At 33.1% G+C, this 22,824-nt stretch overlaps 1 protein-coding gene across 9 annotated transcripts in view; it reads left to right on the top strand.

Annotated features, from left to right (window-relative positions):
• PTPN13 (protein tyrosine phosphatase non-receptor type 13) overlaps nucleotides 1–17,580 on the top strand; it is a 206,338-nt gene extending 188,758 nt beyond the window's left edge. For all 9 annotated transcript variants that reach the window (XM_031942068.1, XM_031942073.1, XM_031942074.1 and 6 more), the window contains 7 exons: nucleotides 358–461; nucleotides 2,828–2,976; nucleotides 4,548–4,638; nucleotides 6,524–6,861; nucleotides 8,244–8,459; nucleotides 13,263–13,325; nucleotides 15,833–17,580. In XM_031942068.1, the coding sequence (XP_031797928.1) occupies nucleotides 358–461; nucleotides 2,828–2,976; nucleotides 4,548–4,638; nucleotides 6,524–6,861; nucleotides 8,244–8,459; nucleotides 13,263–13,325; nucleotides 15,833–15,928 (1,057 nt within the window). In that variant the 3' untranslated portion in view covers nucleotides 15,929–17,580. The remainder of the gene's footprint in view (nucleotides 1–357; nucleotides 462–2,827; nucleotides 2,977–4,547; nucleotides 4,639–6,523; nucleotides 6,862–8,243; nucleotides 8,460–13,262; nucleotides 13,326–15,832) is intronic.
• The last annotated feature ends 5,244 nt before the right edge of the window (nucleotides 17,581–22,824 follow it).

Below are 22,824 nucleotides of genomic sequence, written 5' to 3'. Positions count from 1 at the left end.
GTGCAAAGAAAAAGCCAAGGACCAGAAGGATATAGCAAGAGTTTGCACTTCAAGATGTACTTCTTATGACCTTGTTTGAAAGACAAAGCATAAAAATCAATGTACCTTCTCCCTCTAGAGAGGGATCCTTCCTTGTGAAGTGCAGAGAAGGCAAGGGAAATCCAGAGAGGAAATTACCTGGTGATGCAATTGTTTATTTCATCCTCAGGGATCCAGTAAAACAGGCTTTCATTAGTTTCATATGATTGTCAGGTACCTTCCTACAAAATTACTAGGAGGAAAAAAATTAGCCTAAATTTTAAAAAAAATTTTAATGAAACTAAATGAAATGTTACAAATGTCTTTGCTTTTTTATAGCTTTACTCAAAAGCTTGAAAGGAGGAAAGATGATGAAGGTGACAAAATGTGGGAAACTGAAAGGTTGACAAATGAAACAAAAAAACAGGAAGATTCTACAAAAGGCAAGTTGTAATTTAACACTTGGTTCACCAAACCTAAACATTGCAAAAATATAGTCAGGGTCTTTTCATGGGTGTGTGTGCATACTTATGTATGTGTTTGCATGTTAGCCATTAGCTCAAAGTTCCTGCTCATTGTCTCCTTCACTCTGAGAAATGACCATTCTCCTTGTCTATGTGATCTCATACCATCCTGCCTTTTCTAGGAGATTGTCCCTACTATTATCCTCCTGTTTCACTTCTCTTTAATCTCTCCCTATCTATAGACTGCTGCCTGCCTGAAAACATACCTCTATCTCCCCGTCCTCAAAAACATATATTCCTCTTAGCTTCTCTTTTTTTTGTAGCTAAACCCTTTGAAAAAGACATCTATTATCAGTGCCTTCATTTTCCACTTGCTTTTGTCTTAACACTCTGCAATCTGGCTTCCAACTTTATCATTCACCTGAAACTACCCTCTCCAAAATTACCAGTTTATTTGCTGATTTAATAGCCTTTTCTCAAGCCTCATCATTCTTAACCCCTTTGCAGCCTTTGATACTATCACCCTCTTCTCCCCTTCCCTCTAGGATTTTGTGACATTACTCTCTTGGTTCTTTTTCTGCTTCTTTGATCACCCTTTCTTAGTCCTCCAGGTCACATCTGCTAACAGTGGCTGTATCTCTAAGGGTTCTGTCTCAGACTCTTCTCTTTCTATATCATTCTGCCTGATGATCCCATCAACTCACATGAATCCAATTGTCATCTCTGCAGATAATTCTCAGATTTATCTGTCTAGTCACACCTTCTCTCCTGACTTCCAATCTCACGTCTCCATCTGTTTTATTGAACATCTCAAACTGTGTGTCCCATAGACATTTTAAACTCAAAATGTACAAAACTAAATTCACTTCCCCTCCCAAACTCTCTCCTTTTCTGAATTTCCTTCTTATGCTAGATGCTACAGCCATTTTTCCAGTCACTCAGTCTGCAACCTAGCGCTTATTCTCAACTCTTCACCATCTCTCACTTCTCTTCTTCACCCCATTCAATCTGTTGTTACCTTTCATTTTTACTTTTGTAACATCTTTTGCATACTCCCCCTTTTTTCTTCTTATAATGCTCTTATCCTTGTGCAGGCCCTTATCACTTCATACCTGCAATATTACAAAATCTCAGGGTGAGTCTATGTGCCTCCATTTTTCTCCCCACTCCAGTCCATGTTCTATTCATCTGTAAAACTGGTATTTCTTATGCACAGAGCTGACTGTGTTATGCCCCCACCAAGATTAAATATGAAATCCTTTGTTTACAGTGTAAAATCTTTCATTACCTGGCTCTTGCCTACCTTTCCAGTTTTCTGAAATCATATATTTTCCTCCTCCCCCCACAACCTACTCAGAAATTCAGCCTCACTGGTCACTTTTCTATTCCTTACACACAATATTCCCTCTCTCAACTCTAAATATTTTCACTGACATCCTCCACCTAAAACTCTCTCTTTCTCTTCTCTGCCTTCTAGTTTTCCTGGCTTCCTTCAAATCCCAGCTAAAGGTCCACCTTGTGCAAGAAGCCTTTTACAATCCTCCTCAAACTTAGTGCTTTCCATTTGACCTTATTCCCAATTTGTCCTGTATGTATTGTATTTATATATAGCTGTTTGCATTTCATCTTCTCCATTAAACTCTGATCTCTTTAAGATGCTTCATAAGTGCTTCTTGAGTTAGGGATTATCATCCACTTCATTGGTCTTTTAGTAACTGCCTACAAAAATTTTAGTAACCATCCAAATCTCTCCTGGCTGCACAATTTTATACAATAAAAACCTTGTAAAGATGGCAGAAATAATTGTCCCAATAAGGACAAAAGGGGTAAAAACAGATAAATCTCATCTGTTCTTGCTAGATAGCATTTCTTTTTTTTATTTAATTTTTTAAAATGATCTGCCTTCTTTCCCTCCTACTACATTCCTCCATTGAGAAAACAAGAAAAACAAAACCCCTGTTAGAATTTTATATATAGTAAAGCAAAAGAAATTCACACACCTGATATGTCCAACAATAAAATGTTTTAATATCATCTCCTTATTAGGAGATGGGTAGCCAGTTTCATCATGAGTCCTCTGCAGTCATGGTTAGTCGTTACATTGTTTAGCTCCTATGTCTTTACAGTATTGTTTTCATTGTATAAATTGTTCTTTTGGTTCTTCTCACTTCGTTTTGCATCATTTCATACAAGTTTCTTCAGGTTTTTCTGAAACCATCCCCTTCATTATTTCTTACAGCACAATATTATACCTTCTTATTCCTATCTATAACTTGTTCAGCCATTCCCCAATTTAGGGGCACTTTACCAGTTTCTATAAGGGTCCCCTTCATCTTTTTTTATAGATCACTGCTTCTTAACAAATAAAGAGCTCTCTGCCCTCCCTGTTGTCAGAGTGCTTCCTTCAGGCAATTATACTGGTAACAAGTTGAAATGTGTGATCCGAATGTTGCGTGGTCTACTAGAGCAAGGGATTCCTTCCAAAGAGCTGGAGGTGAGTTCCTTGTGCTGCTTCTTATGAATATAAATATAATATTTTGTTTCATGAAAAAGATGCCTTAACACCAACCTTTGTTTAATTTCCAAATACAAAAATATTTTTGTCCTATGGTGTCTTTTCTAACATATCCTTATTGCCCACCATTTCTTCTAAATAAAACCCTGGAAGACTGATTCAAAGTTAGAGCTCTATTATCTTGAAGCTTGATGAATTTTCTTGGCGATGTGGTTTCATAGTTTTTTAACTTTGAGGAAAGAACTCAGAAAATATCAAAAAATAAATTCCAGCACAAGATAGAATCCACACCAGTCATTGTACTACAGTTTTAATATAACTGAGACTTTCAAGTATGCCATCCCATTTCAAAGTAGCAATGATCAATACATCCCTTCCTCCCCCCACACCCACAGACTCCCTCATCTTATGATCCTTTTTTCATCATTCTTTTTTGTCGGTTGACTTTTCTATTAGTGTCTAATTTATGCCATTGCTGCCATCAATTTTTTCATATTTTTAATGGATTAATTATTATTGTCAGGTGTTACAGCATTTAGCCAGTGGGAGAAAAACTAGTTGACAAAGGTAGTTAGCACAAGATGAAGCTTTTGTTGGTGAAGAAACATATTGTTTCTCTTTATACTGTCATTCTTTCTACTTGCTCAATAGAAACAAGAATGGAATAAGGAAGATTTTATGATCCCACTGAACTTGTTATTTGTGGTTCTAGTGAATTTCATTATTTTGGATCAAAGTTTTTTAAATAGGTGCCCACCTCCCCCAAAAAGCATATTGAATCATCTTAAGGGAGAGTTAAATAATTTATATGAGGTATCTTAAAAGCCCTTTTCAAATTTGGTTGTTGTGGGATTGCTAATTATTTCCAAGAAGGCCTTTCTATCTTCAGTATGTTAAAGAAAAAACACTTGTAGGAATGTGGCTCAGCAATGGCTTACCTTATCAGGGTAACCGTACACAGAATAATTGTTTAACTTGATTGGCCCAAAACATTAGAAAATTGATCTGTTCATTAGCTGTAATGTCCGGGCTAGCTCTCAGGAGGGACCTTGGGATCAGTTTGAGTTCTTGGTCTTAGTGGAGGAGTGAAGGAGGCTGGAGAGCCATAGTGGCTGGTCAAAGATGGAGTCTGGAATCTGGCATCTTCTTTTGTGTCTGTAGCTGAGAGCTGTGATTGAGGCAATGTTCTGAATCTGAGACTCCTTTTAAATACTCCAGTACGATTACATCACTACCTCACACTGAGCATGTGCAAGTGTAGAATATTATATCACCATATTACCCTAAGTATATGTCAACTATATATTGATTCACATTAAGTATGTGTTTAGAGAACCATTATCTCACATTGAATAGGTACTTAACTATAAGCACCCTACTGACCTAGATTTAAGTATACCTTTTCAGAGTTCCCATCCTCTACAATTAGCATTTTATAAATTCTTCTCTGATCAACTGCCATTCTCTTCACATTTATAGCATTTATCATCATGGTTGTGACCTTTAGTTTATCTCAGAAAAATTGACATGGTTTTCATTTATACTTCTAGAATCTTCAGGAATTAAAACCTTTGGATCATTGCTTAATTGGACAAACAAAAGAAAACAGAAGGAAAAACAGATATAAGAATATACTTCCCTGTAAGTTCTAATTATTTATTTCCAAATTTGCTCTTATTTTAAAGAAAAATTATGATGACAATTTCAAGTTTTTTAAGTTGCTGGCCAGTTTTCATCCTCTTCTTCCTTCTTGTTTTTCTCTCTCAAATACTCTCTCCTTCATTTCTCTCTTATAAGGAACTGTTGGGGTTTTGGTTTTGGTTTTTTGAACATTTGGGTACCATCCTTACTCTGATATCTGTGTGCTTTTAAAACTGATTGGGTGGAAGTCAGATAACACAGTTTCTTCAGTGTTTCCTGAATTTTTACTTATAGTGTATCTTCCTTGGCTTGACTTCTGAATAGACAAATTTCCCAAGTTCATACTTTGTAACCATCAACAATTTCTTCCTTATGCCCATTTTGTATTTTAAGAATTAACTATGTTTTATCCATAAAGCATCAAATAATTTAGATTTGGAGTTACAATAGTAGTCCTAAACAAGTAGACTTGTTTAAAATTTTCCAGCAGACTAAGAGAAGTTATTTTCACCTCTGTCTTCTACTATAATAACTCACTCAAATAACAAAATAGGATTATTTATTTAAATGTCTGGAAGTAATGAATAGGCATACCTGTTCTTTTCATTATTATGCACAAGTATTCAGGGGGTGCCTTAAGTCAGCTTCAACTTTCTGGATTTCAATATTCTGTATGCCTACTTATGCCTCAGAAATTAACAGAGGAAGAAAGTAAAAGTTGTATCAAGAAGATGGCTCATAAGTAGGAAAGGTTAAGGTCAAATAGCATGAACCCAAATTTAGGAAGAAGTAAGGACGATTAATTAATTAAGCTCAGTAGGTATAAAAATTCAGAATTGTTAGAAATTCTCTACATGATTATTGCTCATTAGTTTTAGAGATTGTCACACTAAATCGAAATATGTAAATATATACAGAATCATTCTATTGGGCATATCAAAAATATTACGAAAAGTTTCTGCTTTCATTAAAAAAAAAAGGTATTCACTATGACATATTTAACTTGTATAGGACTGCTTGCTATCTGGGGGAGGGGGTAAAGGGAGGGAGGGGAAAAGTCGGAACAGAAGTGACTGCAAGGGATAATGTTGTAAAAAAAATTACCCAGGCATGGGCTCTGTCAATAAAAAGTTATAATAAATAAATAAATAAAATTTTTTTAAAAGGTATTCAAGTTATCAGCTAAAACTATATAGTGTGAAAATGTCTTTTGAGTCTTTGAAAGTATAAATGTTAGGATGTGGCTCTAAGATAAGAGAACGAGAACTCTACTTAACAAATAAACTGAGCCAGTTTGAGATAGTTGCCTATTTTTTTTTCCCTGAAATTAATCCATATGGGAATGAACTAAGAACATCTTCAGTTAATATTTATTTTAGATTCATGATTCATATTATATAGCATAACTAAATAAGAGAAATGTTTACTTTATCCATAACCTTGATAATTACTAATGTATTGATATATTTAAAATACTTATTTTGTTCTCTAGTAACAAGCTTTGTGGCTTTTTCATTTATTATTACTTAATAATAGATAAGGATCATTAATTAATACTAGACAATATTATTCTTTTCCCTAGGTACTTATTCAACAGATTTAAGTTTATTCATTTTAATTAATTGTAATTGATTCAATAGACTATATGCCTTAACATAGAAAACATGTATAAAAGAAATTCCTTGTGCTCATGTGCTAAGGGGAGCACATGTGCTCATGTGTGGGGAGACATATCAAACTCACCTCTAATGCTTCTAAATATCTACACTGAAATGTTCCCTATTGCTGAAATGAATATTTTAATGTACCCCAAACTATTTGAAAGATAATTATTTGAAAATAAACATGTCAAGATGATCACTGTTTTGTTATGGGGAAATCACAGATGATGCGACAAGAGTCCCACTTGGAGATGAAGGAGGCTATATCAACGCCAGCTTCATTAAGATGCCAGTGGGGAACAAAGAATTTTTTTACATCGCCTGTCAAGGACCTCTTCCTACAACTGTGGCAGACTTTTGGCAAATGATTTGGGAACAAAATGCTACAGTGATAGCTATGATGACCCAAGAGGTAGAAGGAGAAAAGATCAAGTGCCAACGGTATTGGCCAGATATCCTAGGGAAAACTATAATGGTAAATAACAGGCTTCGGCTTGCCCTAGTGAGAGTGCAGCAGTTAAAAGGCTTTATTGTCAGAGCAATGGAGCTCCAGGATATTCAGGTAAGTGAATGAAACCATCTGTGCCTTATGAGTTATCATATTGTTATAAAAACAGGCTCACACCATATGCTTTGTCTCTTTCTATGATGGCATCCATTCTCTCTTACATCAGCCTCAATAACTATTCTTAGAATAGATGCCAACCTTTGGGGGTTTCTTTTGAAGTTTTGAATGGAACCCTCTTCATTACAAATAAGTTATAATTTATGTCAGCCCTTACTCGGCAACATAAATTGGTTCCAAAGCTGAATATTAGAAACTACCAGTTTTTATAACAGAATTTTTAGCTGTAGAGAATTCACTACACTGGGGAGCTTTAATATCTTAACTAGAGAAAGACCCTTTGTGACAAAATAAGAAGTTGTAGTACCAAATGGAATTCAGTGGAGTCTTATTAAAATCATCTGATTTCCTGATAGGGAAGTGGTAGACTTTAGATTGCTAATTACAAACAAAATGATACGCTTAGGTATATACATACCCATATGTATACATGCATATGCTAACATATTGAGAGATTTTCTTACATAAAGCAAAATCAGTAACAAAAAAGACATGTCATTACTTACATATTTAATCTTTGATAAAGAGCACAGCTAGGGGTCACCTCAAACTTTTGTTATAACCACAGTTGACCTTACTTTCTGAAGATACAGTCTACTTAAAGTACTGATAGTCTTCATATTATACTCAAGATTAAAGTAAAATCTAATCTCCCCATGAATAAGTCTTTTTTTTTTACTCTTCTCTTTAGCCTTCATGTGGGTAGAATTCTCCCAAATACACTATAAACCACCAGCTCCTCACAGACCCTTTTCTAGAATTCTTTTTCCTATCTGTTTCCTCCATAAATTCCTCCTATCTCCTCATAAAATCATATTTATGATCTATAAACATGCACACATGTTAAATCTCCCTGAGAAATATATTTTAGAAGGATAGTTACAGCTGTTGACTTTAAACTGCTCTTTCTTCAACAAGATACAATAATAGTACTTGTGGTTTCTGTGGGAGAGCCTAAAAGAAACAGTTCTTTCATAAGTGGTTTTGGAGTATGGTTCTAGAACTTAGGGGGAAATCAAGAAAGTATTTCAGACATAGAGGACACAAGGAAAAATCACAGGCATAAGAGATGGTTTAATATCTGGCACAACAGGTGTTAAAAGGACCCTAGCTCATAGAAGGGTGTAAGGTGTGAGAAGACTAGAAAGTAGGAGAGACCAGATTGTGAACAGTAGCAGAGACCAGACCAAAGATTTATATTAATGGAATATATTTATTTATTGGAGTTTATTTAGGTTGGGGTTGGGGCTGTACTTTAATTATTTGCATAAAAACAATATTTTTAACCTTTATTTACTAATTGTCTCATAAACTTTCAGACTGGAGAAATAAGATATGTTTCTCATCTAAATTTCACTGCCTGGCCAGACCATGATACACCTTCTCAACCAGATGAATTACTCATGTTTATTTCATACATGAGACATGTTCACAAATCAGGGCCAATTATCATTCACTGCAGTGCTGGGATTGGACGTTCAGGGACACTTATTTGTATAGATGTGGTTCTAGGACTAATCAATCAAGATCTTGAAGTAAGTACATGGATCTAAACATTTAATTAAAATAAATATTTTGTTGCTTGAATTTAGGCAGTGTATCAGCAGTTTTGGATGCTTTAATAGTTAGCATCACTATATAATTGTGTGTATGTTTATGTAATATATAATAATTATATTTTATGATATATACATTTATTTTACATCTTTATATATAGCTGTGTATGTATGGGAGTTTCATTCACTTTGGCTATAGCATTAAACATAGTAAATGTGAATATCAGAAAGCTAAAAAGAGATAATAAATTCAATTTGTAAATATGAATGTTTTACAAACACTGTGTTTGAAGGACTTTACTAATATTAAATTTTAGTTTTTTCATTATGCATATACAAGGCAACATTGAATAATGGGAAATTTGTTGGTCAAAGATTCTGAAAGTTGTGGGTTCAAATGCTATTTCAGATATACACTGGCTGTGTAACTCTGGGCACATCACCTAATGTCTCAGGGCCCCCAGGCAGGTACTAGTCTGTACTGGCAGAGATCATATTCCCCTTGAGTTCCATACACCAATGATAAAACTCAAAGAGAAATCATAAGGATTCCTGTAGACCAATACTGACCTAGAATATTACATATCAACATTGACCATGTTCCATTGTATTTTTATTTGTTTCATTGAATATTTTCCAATTAGATTTTAATCTGGTTCTGGCTGCACTCAGGATTGCAGAGCTACAAAATACATTTGACATCTCTGCCTTACATTAATGAGGTTATAGATCCATTACAGAAAGAAAGAAGTGTATATATGTCTTCTAAGTTCTATTCTGATATTTTAACATCACAGCATATATTTTTTTAGAAATCAGTATTCTTAATGCAAATGCTATGGCAGACCCTGCTAAGAGGGACAAACTTTGATTATGGGTCTGGAATGGATAATGTGACATCCAAAGACCAGGTATGAAAGGTCATCACCAGAAGGTTGTCTGCCAGGAGATGAATTCTTTGCTGATTAAACTTAAGGGTTACATACATATTTAAGTATAAGCAGCTCCTAATTCAAATCACAATTCTGCCTTTTTTTGCCAGAGTGTTAAGTTCCTCATCTATAAAATCATTAAAGGAGATATGAGGAATTTATGAAGGAAACAAATTAGAAAGAGAATTCTAGAAAGGGTCTATTAAACGTCCATAAATATATGACCATAATATGGCCCAATGATCCTACTAAGGTATCATAATCTTTCAAATTAAAGAAATGCATTATTGTTTTCATCTAGATTTAACTATATAGACAAACTATGACCTGCCTTATCAACCAGATAATTTATCTACTTTTATCTCTTTCATGAGAAAATTCTTAAATTAGTGCTGACCCACTTATTGCAATAGTGGAATTGGACATTCAGAGACTTTTAGGTCAATGTATCTATACTAATAAATAAATCAATAATCAATAAAGATCAAGAAGTTCCCATATTCTATTTTGGATTTATATAGGGGTTACAATTTGCATCCGTAAAGAAAGTGCATAACAATGATGTAATCTTAGGTCTTTTGAAGTATGAATCAGACAAGAAGTCAATATTGATTATAATCTTACATTTATAAATGGGAAATTTGAAACACTGAGAATTCAGGTGGAGAGTGAGATCACATAGTGAGTAATATATTCTGTCCAGCATCAGCCAGGTATCTCTTTTCTTTTTTTGTCATAATGAATGATTGACAAGATTTCTAGTTTTAAATCCTTTATTTAAAAGTGTGATTTTTTTTAACCATTACTTATAAGTTGGTTATTAAATTCAGACCTAAGAGGAAAAGTTTAGATTTAGAATCATAAAAGTTAGATCTGGAAGAAATCTTAAAAGTAGTTTAGTCCATCTCATTTTATAGATTTTTTTTAAAAAGCTTAATTTTGTGATTTGCCCAGGATTACATGTAGCACATGTTCAATCTAGGATTTGAACTTGCCTCTTATTCACCAGACCTGGTGAATTTTCCTATTTATTACCAATTTTATATGCATTATGAAATCTCACAGAGGCTCAGTCTGCTGTTGTATAAAAGAAAGGGCTACACTAGCTCAGTTAACTAAGATACCTTTCCATTTACATCCTTTGGTTTCTTCTAAAAAAAATTTTTATATGTAATCTAGAAACAGATATATCCCCCCCTTTTATTCAGTAGTTATAAAATTATACTTCATGTTACAGAATCATAATAATTCTTAAGGTTCAAGTAGACAAAACACCTTTAAAATAAGCAAACTATGGAGCTAGATTTATTCAACTTCTTCTTAAATCTAATGTTTTATATTCCTTAAACTGGACATGCCTTGTAGCCAAGGATTTGCTGCTGGAGAGCAGCTATCCCCACAAATCCAAACTTGATTTATTGTTTTGTTGATTGTCCAGACACGAGGAAGACTTTGTGATGCTGATTAAACTTATGGGTTGCATACATACTTAAGGGTACATTCCTGAGAGCCTGACTGTTAAATATTTACTACTGCATTTCTATGTTACTCAATATTAATGCCTGAGATCAGCCTGAGTGCAGTGGAAAAGCAAAGAGAATGAAATCATCGACTTCATTTGGTTATTGGAGGCTAATGATAACAATAATAATTACAACTGGAATTTATATAATGTTTTAAGGAATGCAAAGTGCTTTACCTCCTTTATCACATTTGAGTTTCATAACACCCCTATAATTAATTCAATGAATTTTGCTGTGCAGGAGCCAACACTTACTGACTCCAAGGAGCTGATTTTTAAAATTTTAGTGTGACTATTTAGCCCCTGCAAACCAACAAACAGTACAAATCAGGGCCTGAATAATTGATTCTTTAAACTTTAGATAGAGAAAATATTAATAATGCAAGTTAAACTTTAAAGTTTGTTTATTTTCAGAGAACTAGATATTGAACATTTACCAGCATACCCTTGTAAACTCATCTACTAAACCAAAAAACTATAAGCTGCAAAAGCTTTGTATTTTATACTTCACAGTAGATGAAGATAAAGGAAAATAGCATAAAATGCAACTTTGCCCTGTTTTTAGTTGTTTTTTTTTCCTATAAAATATGAACTGTGGATTTATGTGGATTATATACCAAGCAGAAGTCAGAAGTGGACTTTGGGCAGCCATGGAAGTTAAATTGATCTTAGGATAGGCATTATTTCCAGGAATAAGGAAGCTTATTCCACTCCTCTGCTCTTATCTGGAGTATCATATTCAGTTCTGCAAGTCCTTGCTATCTGGGGATCAGTAGCCACATTTAGTCCAGAAAAGACTTGGGAGACATGACAGTTGTGTTCAAATATTTGGAGGGCTACCACAGGTGTTTTCTCTGCCCTCACAGAACAGAACCTAAGAGCTTTGATGAAAATTTCAAGGGGGTAAATATAGGATTGTGCCAAAAAGAACTTTCTAATATTTAGAGTTCTCCAAAAACATGCATGGGTAGGTGTTAGTTTCCCCATCCTTGAATGTTTTCAAGCAGAAGTGGATAATCACTAGTCAAATATCTGTCATTAGGATTGCTGTCAGGTATGGTAGATTAGACTTGTTGGCCCCTGAGAGATGTTTTAGTTTCAAATTCAATGAATTCATATGCTCTGGAGAATAGATTATGATTCTGAAATTAGAATTGAGAAAATTTTCATTCATTTTATAAATATTCTTTATGTGTTACTGACACTAAGTCAAGTTTCAAGGGAAAAAGAATTTTAGTCAAGTAAGAACCCTCAAAACAACAACAACAAAAAAATCTCTTTCTCTAGTTCCTGAAAACCTGCTTAAAAACAAATGACGTAACTTTCTCTAGGTCTCCATTTTCTCATCTGTAAAATGATAGCATTGGACTAGATTATAGGCCTTCCAATGCTAGATATATTATCCTCTGAATACTGTGTAGGATAAGTAAGACTTAGATGTCAATTATTTACACCATTCTTTTTGGTTTACAACATACTGTCCTCACAACAACCCCATGAAGACAAGTTGTTCCCATTTTATTATACCCATTTTACTATGAGGGAATCAAACCTCAAAGAAAGTGACTATAGACTAAATGACAGATCTGGAATTTGAACCAAAAGTTTTAAGCCCCAATTCTACTATAGCAGCTGCCTTCTGAGAATACCAGGGAAAGGGGAACAGAAAGAAGAGGAGAATTATAACATATCTGTGTTTTGCTGTAACCTTTAAAATATGAAACAAGGATACAGATTAGATCTGTGTTTATATTGGCATAGGGAATTCCCAGAGGAGGAAACTCCTGCTACCAATGCAGAAAATAAAGTATTAAAGAAATACTTAGAACATTGCTAAGCAATTGCTGGATTTATACCCAGGACCTTCTCTTGCCTTTGAAACTAGCTCCCTATTTATTGATTCAAAATAACAATAGCCACAACAATAGCCTTCTTTGGGCAGCATGCCAGTCATAGGAGTCAGAGCTGAAAGCAGAACCTTAGACATCAACTACTCCCACCATCTTATTTTACAAATGAAAAAATGGAGGCTCAAAGAAGTAGTGATTTGTCCGTGTTCCCATAGCTAGTAAAAAACAGCCATCAGCTAGGAAATGTTTCAATGGTGACTTGGAAACAAGTCTTCAAACTTGAAATTCAAGTACTGAGCAATATTGATGCTGCCTTTCAGCACACAGTGTTGATATGCTCGAATAGGATGTACAGCCTATCTCAGAGTTAATACAAATCTAGAAGAATGCTTTGGGCAGAAGAGGAGAAAGCGCAGGGAAGAGTCCTTTGTGGTTCTTTGCATTTACCAAAATATACCCATATTGTTCACTTTGGCAGTTTGACATCTCTGACCTGGTGCGTACAATGAGGCTGCAGAGACATGGTATGATTCAGACTGAGGTATGTCTTTGGCACTAATATTTTTTAAAAAGTGGGAAGTTATGTGGTTTTTTTCCCCTTTTGGTCTGATTTTTCTCACACAATATGACAAATATGGAAATATGTTTCAAAGAAACTGAATGGGAAATGTATTCCAAGAAAACAAAGGAACTTTCAAAATTTAACCTGAGCATCATTGAAAAAAATCAGCATTTAACAAGAGAATAAATTTTAGACTTTCCTGCAAAAAAAAGAAAAATGTTCCGAATAAAATATTTGATTTACAAACAACCCCGGTCAACAGAAATACAAGAAAAGTTAATAAGTACAGTAACTAATTAAAGAATATATAAGGATTTTTTTTTAAATATAACTATCTTTACATATATTTGGAAAAATAAAATATTATTTTTAAAAAACAGTGGAAGGTTATTTTTACAGAGAGAATGTTAAAAGCTTCTGTTAGCCACATTTTTTCTTTTCTTTTCCTTTTTTTTGGGGGGAAGGCTTTTCTTATTTAGAATGTATAATAAAAAAGAAAAGAAAACATAACTGTGGAACACTTAGAAAGTATAATCATTTTGCTTCCCCCTCCCAAATTCTTAGAATACTTTGTGAAATTCCATTTGGAACCTGAAATCTCCATTTAGATATACACACACATATTGTTTGTGTAGATATTGTTGGTCTTTAAAAAAAATTAAATAAAATTTGCTCCTTTTAAACAGAAAAAAAATTGCCTTTCATGTTATGACTACTTCACATATTTTCTTAAATTTATTCAGTCTTCTGAACATTCAGCTGACTTTCACACAGACATTTTCATGGCAAGGAAACCACACTGGCTAGTGCTGCCTAAACCTCAAACCCAGGTATGCAGCCTGTTAATGCTATGACATTGTAATGTGATCACCAGTTTTCCAACCATGTTCTTAAAACTGATTTTGGTTATAGTGTCATTTATAAACAAAGGGCAGTTTAAGCACTAGGAGAATATTACATCAATGTATATTTTCAAATCCATCATCACTTTACCAAAAAGAAAAAAAAATTCCACTTCCAAGCCTGAGTGACTAAGTTAATGGAATATTTTTACTTCAAAGATCAATAATATGGAGCACAGACCCTTCCCCCTCCACATTTAGAAATGGTCTTCATTATGTAGTGGGAAAAAATTCATTCTTTGGTGGCCAACTTTCCAATAATATGCCTTCTCAAATTTAGGTATGCTAAGATACAAGGGGAAAAAAAACTTACCTTGGTCAGGATATGTCATTTCATCAGTTTGGAGACTTTTTTGATGTGAAAACTAACCAATTTCCATCTACAATTCAATTTTTTTTTTTTTTTACCTTTAACTTATGGATTAAAACAAGCATGTCCATAATAGAAATCATAAATCTGTTATGTACAACTTGAAATTCCTTTTAAATATATAATAAAAGTTATCAATGTAAAATTTTTAGGCAAATATGTATATGTAAAATCACTTTTGTGTGTGTATACACCCACACACACACACACACACACACACACACATAGATACACTTGCAAAAACAAATCCAGAAATTATATAAGCAAAATTATTTTTTTTAATTTATACAAATAAAATCAGATTTAAATAATTAGAGAAATACTAATTGTTTATGGGTAGGCATGGTCAATATAATTAAAAATGATAATTTTACCTAAACTAGTTTATATAAACTAATGTCATCCAGTTAAATTGCAAAGTCATTTTGCTGAATTGAAAAAATAACAGCAATTCATTTGTAACTTAATAGTAAAGAGTTACCTGGAGTCCCTAAGAACTTGGGGTACCTATAACCATATATCTGAAACATGTCAGAAGCTTATCTTTCTCACCTTTATTTTTTCTATTTGTGAGGCAATTGGAGTTAAATGACTTTCCCAGAGTAACACAGTTGTTAGGAAGTGTTAAGTGTTTGAGGTTAGATTTGAATTTGGGTCCTTCTGACTCCTAGGCCAGTGCTCTAACCAATCTTTCTTGAATTTAAGTCTTTTTTATTCCATTTCTCTAGTCCATTCTATCATACTGCCTCTGGGAAGAAAATTACTAACAAGGAAATATAACTTTAAGTTCTATTTTTTAAAATGTTTTTATTCACAATATTCCAAGAAATTTTGCTTGAATTTTTTTTTTCAATTTGAGATTTTAAAAAAATCTGTACACACTTTCAGGATTTATATCACTTTTTAACAGAATTAGTTGCCTATGCCTATATGAACATGAATTTCAAATAGAGATAGCAATATAAAACAAAGAGATAATGAAAGTAGAACCAAACAAAAATAAATCTGTGTGAATTTCAGTCTAACGAATTATATAGGCTTCCCCTTGGCCATCTGTGTAAAATTAATCCAACTTAGAATATCTCATTCTTAGTTTCCTTGCCAAAATAGGATTTAAATATTGAAGTTTTAAAACTAAATCCCCCAAATTTAACAACTGTTCAACAAATATGAAAATGTTACCTTTTTCCATATGCTTTTTTCCTCTCCCCCAGGATCAATATATTTTCTGCTATCAAGTTGTCCTTTGTGTATTGAGACGTCTTCAAGTTGAAGAAGAGCAGAAAAATAAGCAGCACCATCTAAAGTGATTCTTAGAAGTTCTCTGTGTGCATACATCTCTGGTGTTAACTGTGTCAAACTCTTCCTTTAAGACATCTGTCCTGGCCATTTAACAGCCTTGGGAAAGGGCAAGACAAGTCAATACCTTTGTAAAGACCTCCCTCACTCTGAAATGAGAGGATCTCCTCTGTAACAGTAAATATCTAATAAAGCTGTACTGTATAGCTTTTTTAACCTATGATGATTATTGAAATAAAGTGTTGTATTAAAAAACACTAATCTATCACTGCAGTTATTAAACTGCCTTTTTTTGCTTAAAGACTATAGAAAAAAATTACATCAGTATTTGATCAAGGTGAGCATTGTTACTGGGATATTTTCTTAGTCTATTTTTAAAGCAATATTGTTTATAGCAGAGTTCTTTTTCATTATTTTAATAAAGTAGGACTGTTTTATAAGGGATACTTGAAACCAATATTTAAGATTTAAGAGATAACATTTGACATAGAATAAGTAGCAGATGTTTACTGTCACAGTTTCTAATGTTTACTTTATAAAATTTCCTGTACATATTTATATACATTACGTGGAAAATGAAATTTTCTGATGTCTCTTTGTAATTGGTTAGGCGTCATTGTTTTGTAAATAAAGATACATCTTTAAAAAGTGATAACTCAATAAGCTAAAGATGTGCCTGCATATTAATGAGATGTTTCAGTATATCATTGTTTCTTTGAAATATGGCAAATATAGCTGAACCTTTGACCCTAATGCATGATTTCATAGTAATGCTGTCAAAAGTGCCTGTGTCCTTGAGGTCACAGGGATCCGGTGTTTTTGTCTCTGATCATTCCCACATATTGAAGGATTTTTTCATATGGAGTCTGCATTATCTGGATTTCTGAAAAGTGGAAACCACTAACCAGATCTGGTGTGGCACTGTGTGTCTGTCTCATTCTGAAAGAAAAACAAAAGATATCAAACAAAATATGAGGGTTGGGTAAGGAAACATGAAATAAATGAGATGGAAGAGTAGAAAGTAGATTGAACCTGGAATCAGACATGACCTGACCCAAATCCTGTCACCAATATTTACTAGGTGGACTGGATTTCTTTGAACTTCATTTTTGTTGTTTGTATAACAATAGGAATAATACTATGGCTGCTACCTCTTTTTAGGGATGCTATTGTGAAAAAAAAGAACTTTTTAACTTTAAAGCACTAACTATGCAAATGTGGTTTTTTTTTTTAAACTAACTCCAACTGACTCCTCTGATGTTTCATCATGGTGACAAAAGCTGAGTTATCAAAGATTATGCTGGCAGGCAAGCCCAAACAAACAGAAATAGTTTTGATGTTCAACTCGATAGGGTGTCCCAAAGGTCTTAAGTCGCACTAATACTTTTGGAACATCCTATATAATCTGTTGTTCAAAAGCCAGCCTACCTAATTGGCTGCACTAATTTCTCAAACATAGAACACATTTGTTGGATCAGATTCCCATTCCTTTCTACTAGTCTATAAAGGAGAATAAGTAATTGTCTGGACCATATTTGTCTTTTCAATTATTTCTGAGTTTCATCTGTCCGTTACTTTTATCTACTCAACCAATACCAAATGGTTTTGATGACTGCTACTTTATATAATGAAGTTTGAAGTCTGAAAGTTCTATTGCCCTGCATTCCTTTCTTTTTTTTTTTTCATTAATTCTCTTGATAAAAAAAAAATTAATTAATTCCCTTGATATCCTAGGTCTTTTGTAAATGTTGTTATTCTTTTGAGTTTTGTAGAGTATCACTTTGGTGGTTTGATTATCATAGCATTAAAACCATAAATTAACTTTGGTGATCTTGTCATTTTTTATTACTATAGCAATATAAAGCAATATTAATATGAAGCAATACACAATGGCCCAGCCATAAGCACTGAATATTCCTTCAGCTGCTTAAGTTCCACTTTGTAGTGGAAACAAATATGGTGTGCTTTAATGGAGAGATTCCAAATTCTTTTATTCATTTTGTAGCCATGTAAATGGGATTGCCCTTCAGATTATTGACTCTGGGATTTTGTTAATATTATATAGAAATGCTGTTGATTGTTGAGTTGGTATTAGGATTTTTTTTTAATGGACTACAACTTTACTGAAGCTGTTGTCTGAGTTTCTTTGGTGACCCCTAAAGTATGGACATAAACCATAAGCAAAGAGATAGTTTTATTGCCTTTATAATTAGTGTTATACTTTCAGTTTATTTCTCCGGTGTTATTAATGTTGCTGTCATTTCTAAAAGCTTTTGAAAGAGTAGATATTCTTAATTTATCCCTGTATTTTTCATAAAAGCGTCTATTTTTATCCCCATTATCCATGATGCTTAATCTTGATTCTAGAGAAATGCTTTTAATGATTTCTTTAAAAGATCCCTTTTTGCTCATTTGTTTATTTTGCTTTTTAGCCCAATTGAATGCTGTGCCTTGTCAAAAGCTTTTCCTATATCAATTCAGACCATTATGGTTTTAATTATTTTTGTTTTTAATGATTAATTATATTGTTTATTTTCTGAATGTTGAAACCATCCTTTCATCTTTGGTATAAATCTAACTAGGTTATGATGATGCCTTCAATCAGTAGTCATCAGTTCAAATAGAAAGGGATCTCTAGGGGGTTATATATTGACTTAGAAAACCCAAAACCACAAATTAACATAATTTATGTTGTATTGTATTTTTATTTATTTTTTTTAAAGATTTCCCATTTATGTTTTAATCTGTTTTGGGCCAGAAGGTCTGCCTCTGAATTAGGTAATTGTAACCTAAGAATGGGATTTTGTTGAAAATTTTTGAATTGATGTTCATTAATGAATTGGTGGTTTAATTCTTTGTATTATCATTTCCTTGTTAAAAAAAAAAAAATAGAACTAGATTTGTCTCCTAAAAGGAAGTTGGTACTTTATTTGCCTGTCTTTGAGAATAAGTTGAGTAGCATAAGTCTTAATTGTTTTTTAAAAGTTTGAGACAATTCATCAGTAAATATATCAGGACCAAAAATTTTTCTTCCCTTTTGGTAGTTCCTTCAGAACAACTTTGATTTCCTTTTCTGTATTTTATTATTTAATATCTCTATTTAGTATCCTTTTGGTTTGAGTATTTTCTGTTTCTTAAGATATTATTCCTCTTTTTCTTTTGTACTTAATTTTGTTGGGATTTAATTATGCTTTGTAGGTTGCTATCATTCTCTTTATTTCATCTAGTTTGCTTGTGATCGCATGTCATTCTTATACTGTTTTGTTCATTTGATTTCTTTGCCTTTTTAATCAAATTGACTTCAGGTTTATCAATTTTGCAAGTATCCTCTTAATAGTATTTTATTTTTCCAATTACATGTAAAGATAATTTTCAACATCTTTTTTTTTAGATTTTTTTTTTTAGGTTAAACATTTTTGATGTATTTTTTACATATTTTCCTATGAGTCATACTGGGATAGAAAAATCAGAAAAGAAGGGAAAAATCGTGAGAAAAAGGAAAAAAGGGTGAAAACACTATGCATTGATCCACATTCAGTCTCCATAGTTTTCTCTAAATGTGAATGGCATTTTCCATCCAAAGTTTATAGTTTGCCTTAATCACTAAGTTGCTGAGAAGAGCTAAGTCTATCATAGTTGATCATCACACAATCTTGCTGTTGCAGTATAGAATTAAGTATATCTCCCTATTAGCCATGTTGTGAGAGAAAAATCAGAACTAAAGGAAAAAACCAGGAGGAAGAAAAAAACTGAAAATAGTATGTTTTGTTCTGTATTGAGTCTTCATAGTTCTTTCTCTGGATGTGTTTAGCATTTTCCTTCCAAATCTATTTTGGAATTGTCTTGGATCACTATATTGCTGAGAAGGGATGTCTGTCAAAGTTGATCTCATCTACACAATGTTGTTACTATATACAATGTTCTTTCTCCTAATTCATCTCACTTTACTTAGAATCAGTTCATGTAAATCTTTCCAGGTTTTCCTGAAATCTGCCTGTTCAGCATTTCTTAAAGAACAGTCATATTTCACGACATTCATATACAACTTATTCAGTTATTCCCCAATTGATAGGTATCTCCTCAATTTCTAATTCCTTGCCATCACAAAAAGAGTTATTACAGACATTTTTGTACATGTGGATTTTTTCGTTTTTTATGATTTCTTTGGGATACAGATCCAATAGTGGTACTCCTAGTTCAAAGAATATGCACAGTTTTATAGCTTTTAGACATATTTCTAAATGATTTTGCAAGTATTCTCTGAGCCAGATTTTAGTTTTATCAGTTCCATAATATTTTTTTTTGTTTCTCTTATTTTCATTCTCATTGTTTATACTAAATGTGGGTTATTTTGTTTAGTGTTTTGATTTAAATGCATATTCAATTCATTAATCCTCTTCTATTTGGTCAATATGTATTAATAGGAATGTAATTTTGTCCTGTGTGAAATGCTTTATTTAGGATTTAGTTATTAAGTCTCTATTTTAATTCTTTCTTTTGTTTGTGCTCCTTAATGGATTGCTATTTTACTGCAGTATAGTCTGCAAAGAATATTTTTAGTATCTCTGCCTTGTGACATTTATTTGCAGTATTTCTGTCCAAATAAAATAATTAGTTTATGCAAAGGTTACATGTAAGGCTAAGAAAACTATATATTCTTTAGCACTTCCTGTTATGCTGTTTTATAAGACAGCATAACTCTTAACACTAATCTCTCCAGCAATTAGTTCAATTGTACGTTTTCCTTTTTATCTCTTAGATTTGTCCACTTCATAGAGGGTCATTAAAGTATTCTGCTATTTTTATAGTACTGTATATGTCTTTTTACAATTCAATTAATTTTTCTGTTGTGAATTTAGCATATAAGTTGTAGCATATAAGTTTAAAGTTGATAATTGTTTTTAATTTGCTCCTTTTAGAGAATTTCTTATTTTAAAAGACATATTCATATTGGGGGTGAGGTGTTTCTGCCATGTCCTAATAGCATGATTGCAACTCTTTTTTGGATTCATCTGATGCATAGTAAATTTTGTTCTTTCCTCCTTTTTTTATTTTATATGTGGCTTTGCTCTTTAGATGTATTTCTTATTTTAAAAAATAGATTGTGAAGGTTTTTTTCATCTAATATATTACTCTTTTATGTTATAGAATTATTTAATCCATTAACATTTAAATTATAAGGGTTCAGTTTACATTTTCCTCCATCTTACTCTAATTTTTAATTTAAGGCAGTCATATTCTAATACTTTTTTTCTCACCCTCGATTCTGCTTCTTCTCCTTTGTCAGCACTTTTCCTGATTTTGGAGTTTTACTTACTTTACTAATTCTTTTTTCTTTCTTCTTTTTATAAGTCGCCTAAATCTCCCTCTTTTTTTTATTTCTGAGTTGAATAGTTAATTGAATTCTTCCTTCTCTCCTTTCCTCTGTCTTAAATATTTACTGTTGAAAGGCGGAGCCAAAGTAATCAAGTAGCAGGAAAAAAAAATACTATAAAATGCCTACAAGCAGTTTTAGAAAATACACCAGCCTGAATTCAGGGTTCAGAAGCCAGTGCCAGCTAACAGCTTTGTTGATCACTGTTCAGTTCTAGGTCAAAAATCTAGGATAGAATACAGAGGGCACTTGTCCTTATGGAATGACAATACCAGAATAGGGTGTAGTCTCTGAGCCTACACTGGTACCAAAGAACAAGTTCAGAGAAACAGAAAAAAAGTTGACCTCAAAAGGCAGATTCAAGGTCTCAATTACCATGGACCATGGACCACAGAGAAACTATTTTTCTTTCACTTTGAACCAGCACAACTTCCCACCTGGTTAACAAAAGGAGGCAAACAATAAGGCTTCTTATACTGCCTTATGAGAGAAAAAATTTATTAAATTTTGGGATTTAATTTGGTGTTTTGTTGAAGTGATGAATATAAGTTTTAATATATCAGATTAAATTGGAAAGTATGCCATGCTTTTTTAGAAAGCTAGTTCTTAATCAATTACTCTATTGAAACTCTTAAGAAGCAAACCCATACATATGTTGTTCAACTCTAAATCCAGGTCAGGATCTTGGAGAATATACACCAGGGTATGCAACCATCTTTAGGTTTATCCTGGAACAGATGACTTTGAGAGCATTGAAAATTTTCAGATCTCCAACCTGAAGCCTCACTGAGAACCTAGAATAATAGAAGACTTAGTACCCAAGAAAGCAAAAACAGGACCAGCCCAGACTTTATCTCCAGAAGTTTGCAAGTCTCACCCTCATCTAAACTCTGTGGTCAAGAAATTAATTGGAAGAACAAAAGGCAAGAAAAAAAGAATTAGACCCTTTTAAAAAGCCATTATTGGTAACAGGATGAGAGGGGAGAGGCTGAAGATACTCATTACCATCTCAACTGATTAAAAAAAAAAAGAAACAGCAACATTTGGGTACAGGAGTACATTTCTATCAATAGGAAGATAAAAAGGAGAAAGGGAGAGGGGGAATTAAATGAAGGGTAGCTTGGTGGTACAGTAGATAGAGCACAAGGACTGGAGCCAAGAAGAGTTTGAATTTAGCTTCAGACACTAGCTGTGTGACCCTAGAAAGTCACTTGATCATGTTTGCCTTAGTTTCCTTATCTGTAAAATGAATTAGAGAAGGAAACGGAAAGCCAATCCAGTATCTTTGCCAGGAAAACTCTAAAAGAGAGCATGAAGAGTTGGACTCAACTGAAAATGAATAAACAATAACAAAAATATTGGGAGGGGAGGGGTAGAATCAGTATAAAATGAAACTTTTTTTTTTCCTTGACATTATGCTCATCAGAATTCCTTAGTCCTCTGAAGATGTTTGATGTTACAATATTGTTGGGGCAGAGGCTGACATTTGAACCACACTCATTATGACTGATTAAAAGAAGGAAAAATATGCAA

This window comes from Sarcophilus harrisii, chromosome 6, assembly GCF_902635505.1.
Source record: "Sarcophilus harrisii chromosome 6, mSarHar1.11, whole genome shotgun sequence".
NCBI lineage: Eukaryota > Metazoa > Chordata > Mammalia > Dasyuromorphia > Dasyuridae > Sarcophilus > Sarcophilus harrisii.
This window is presented reverse-complemented; position numbering and strand designations above follow the sequence as displayed.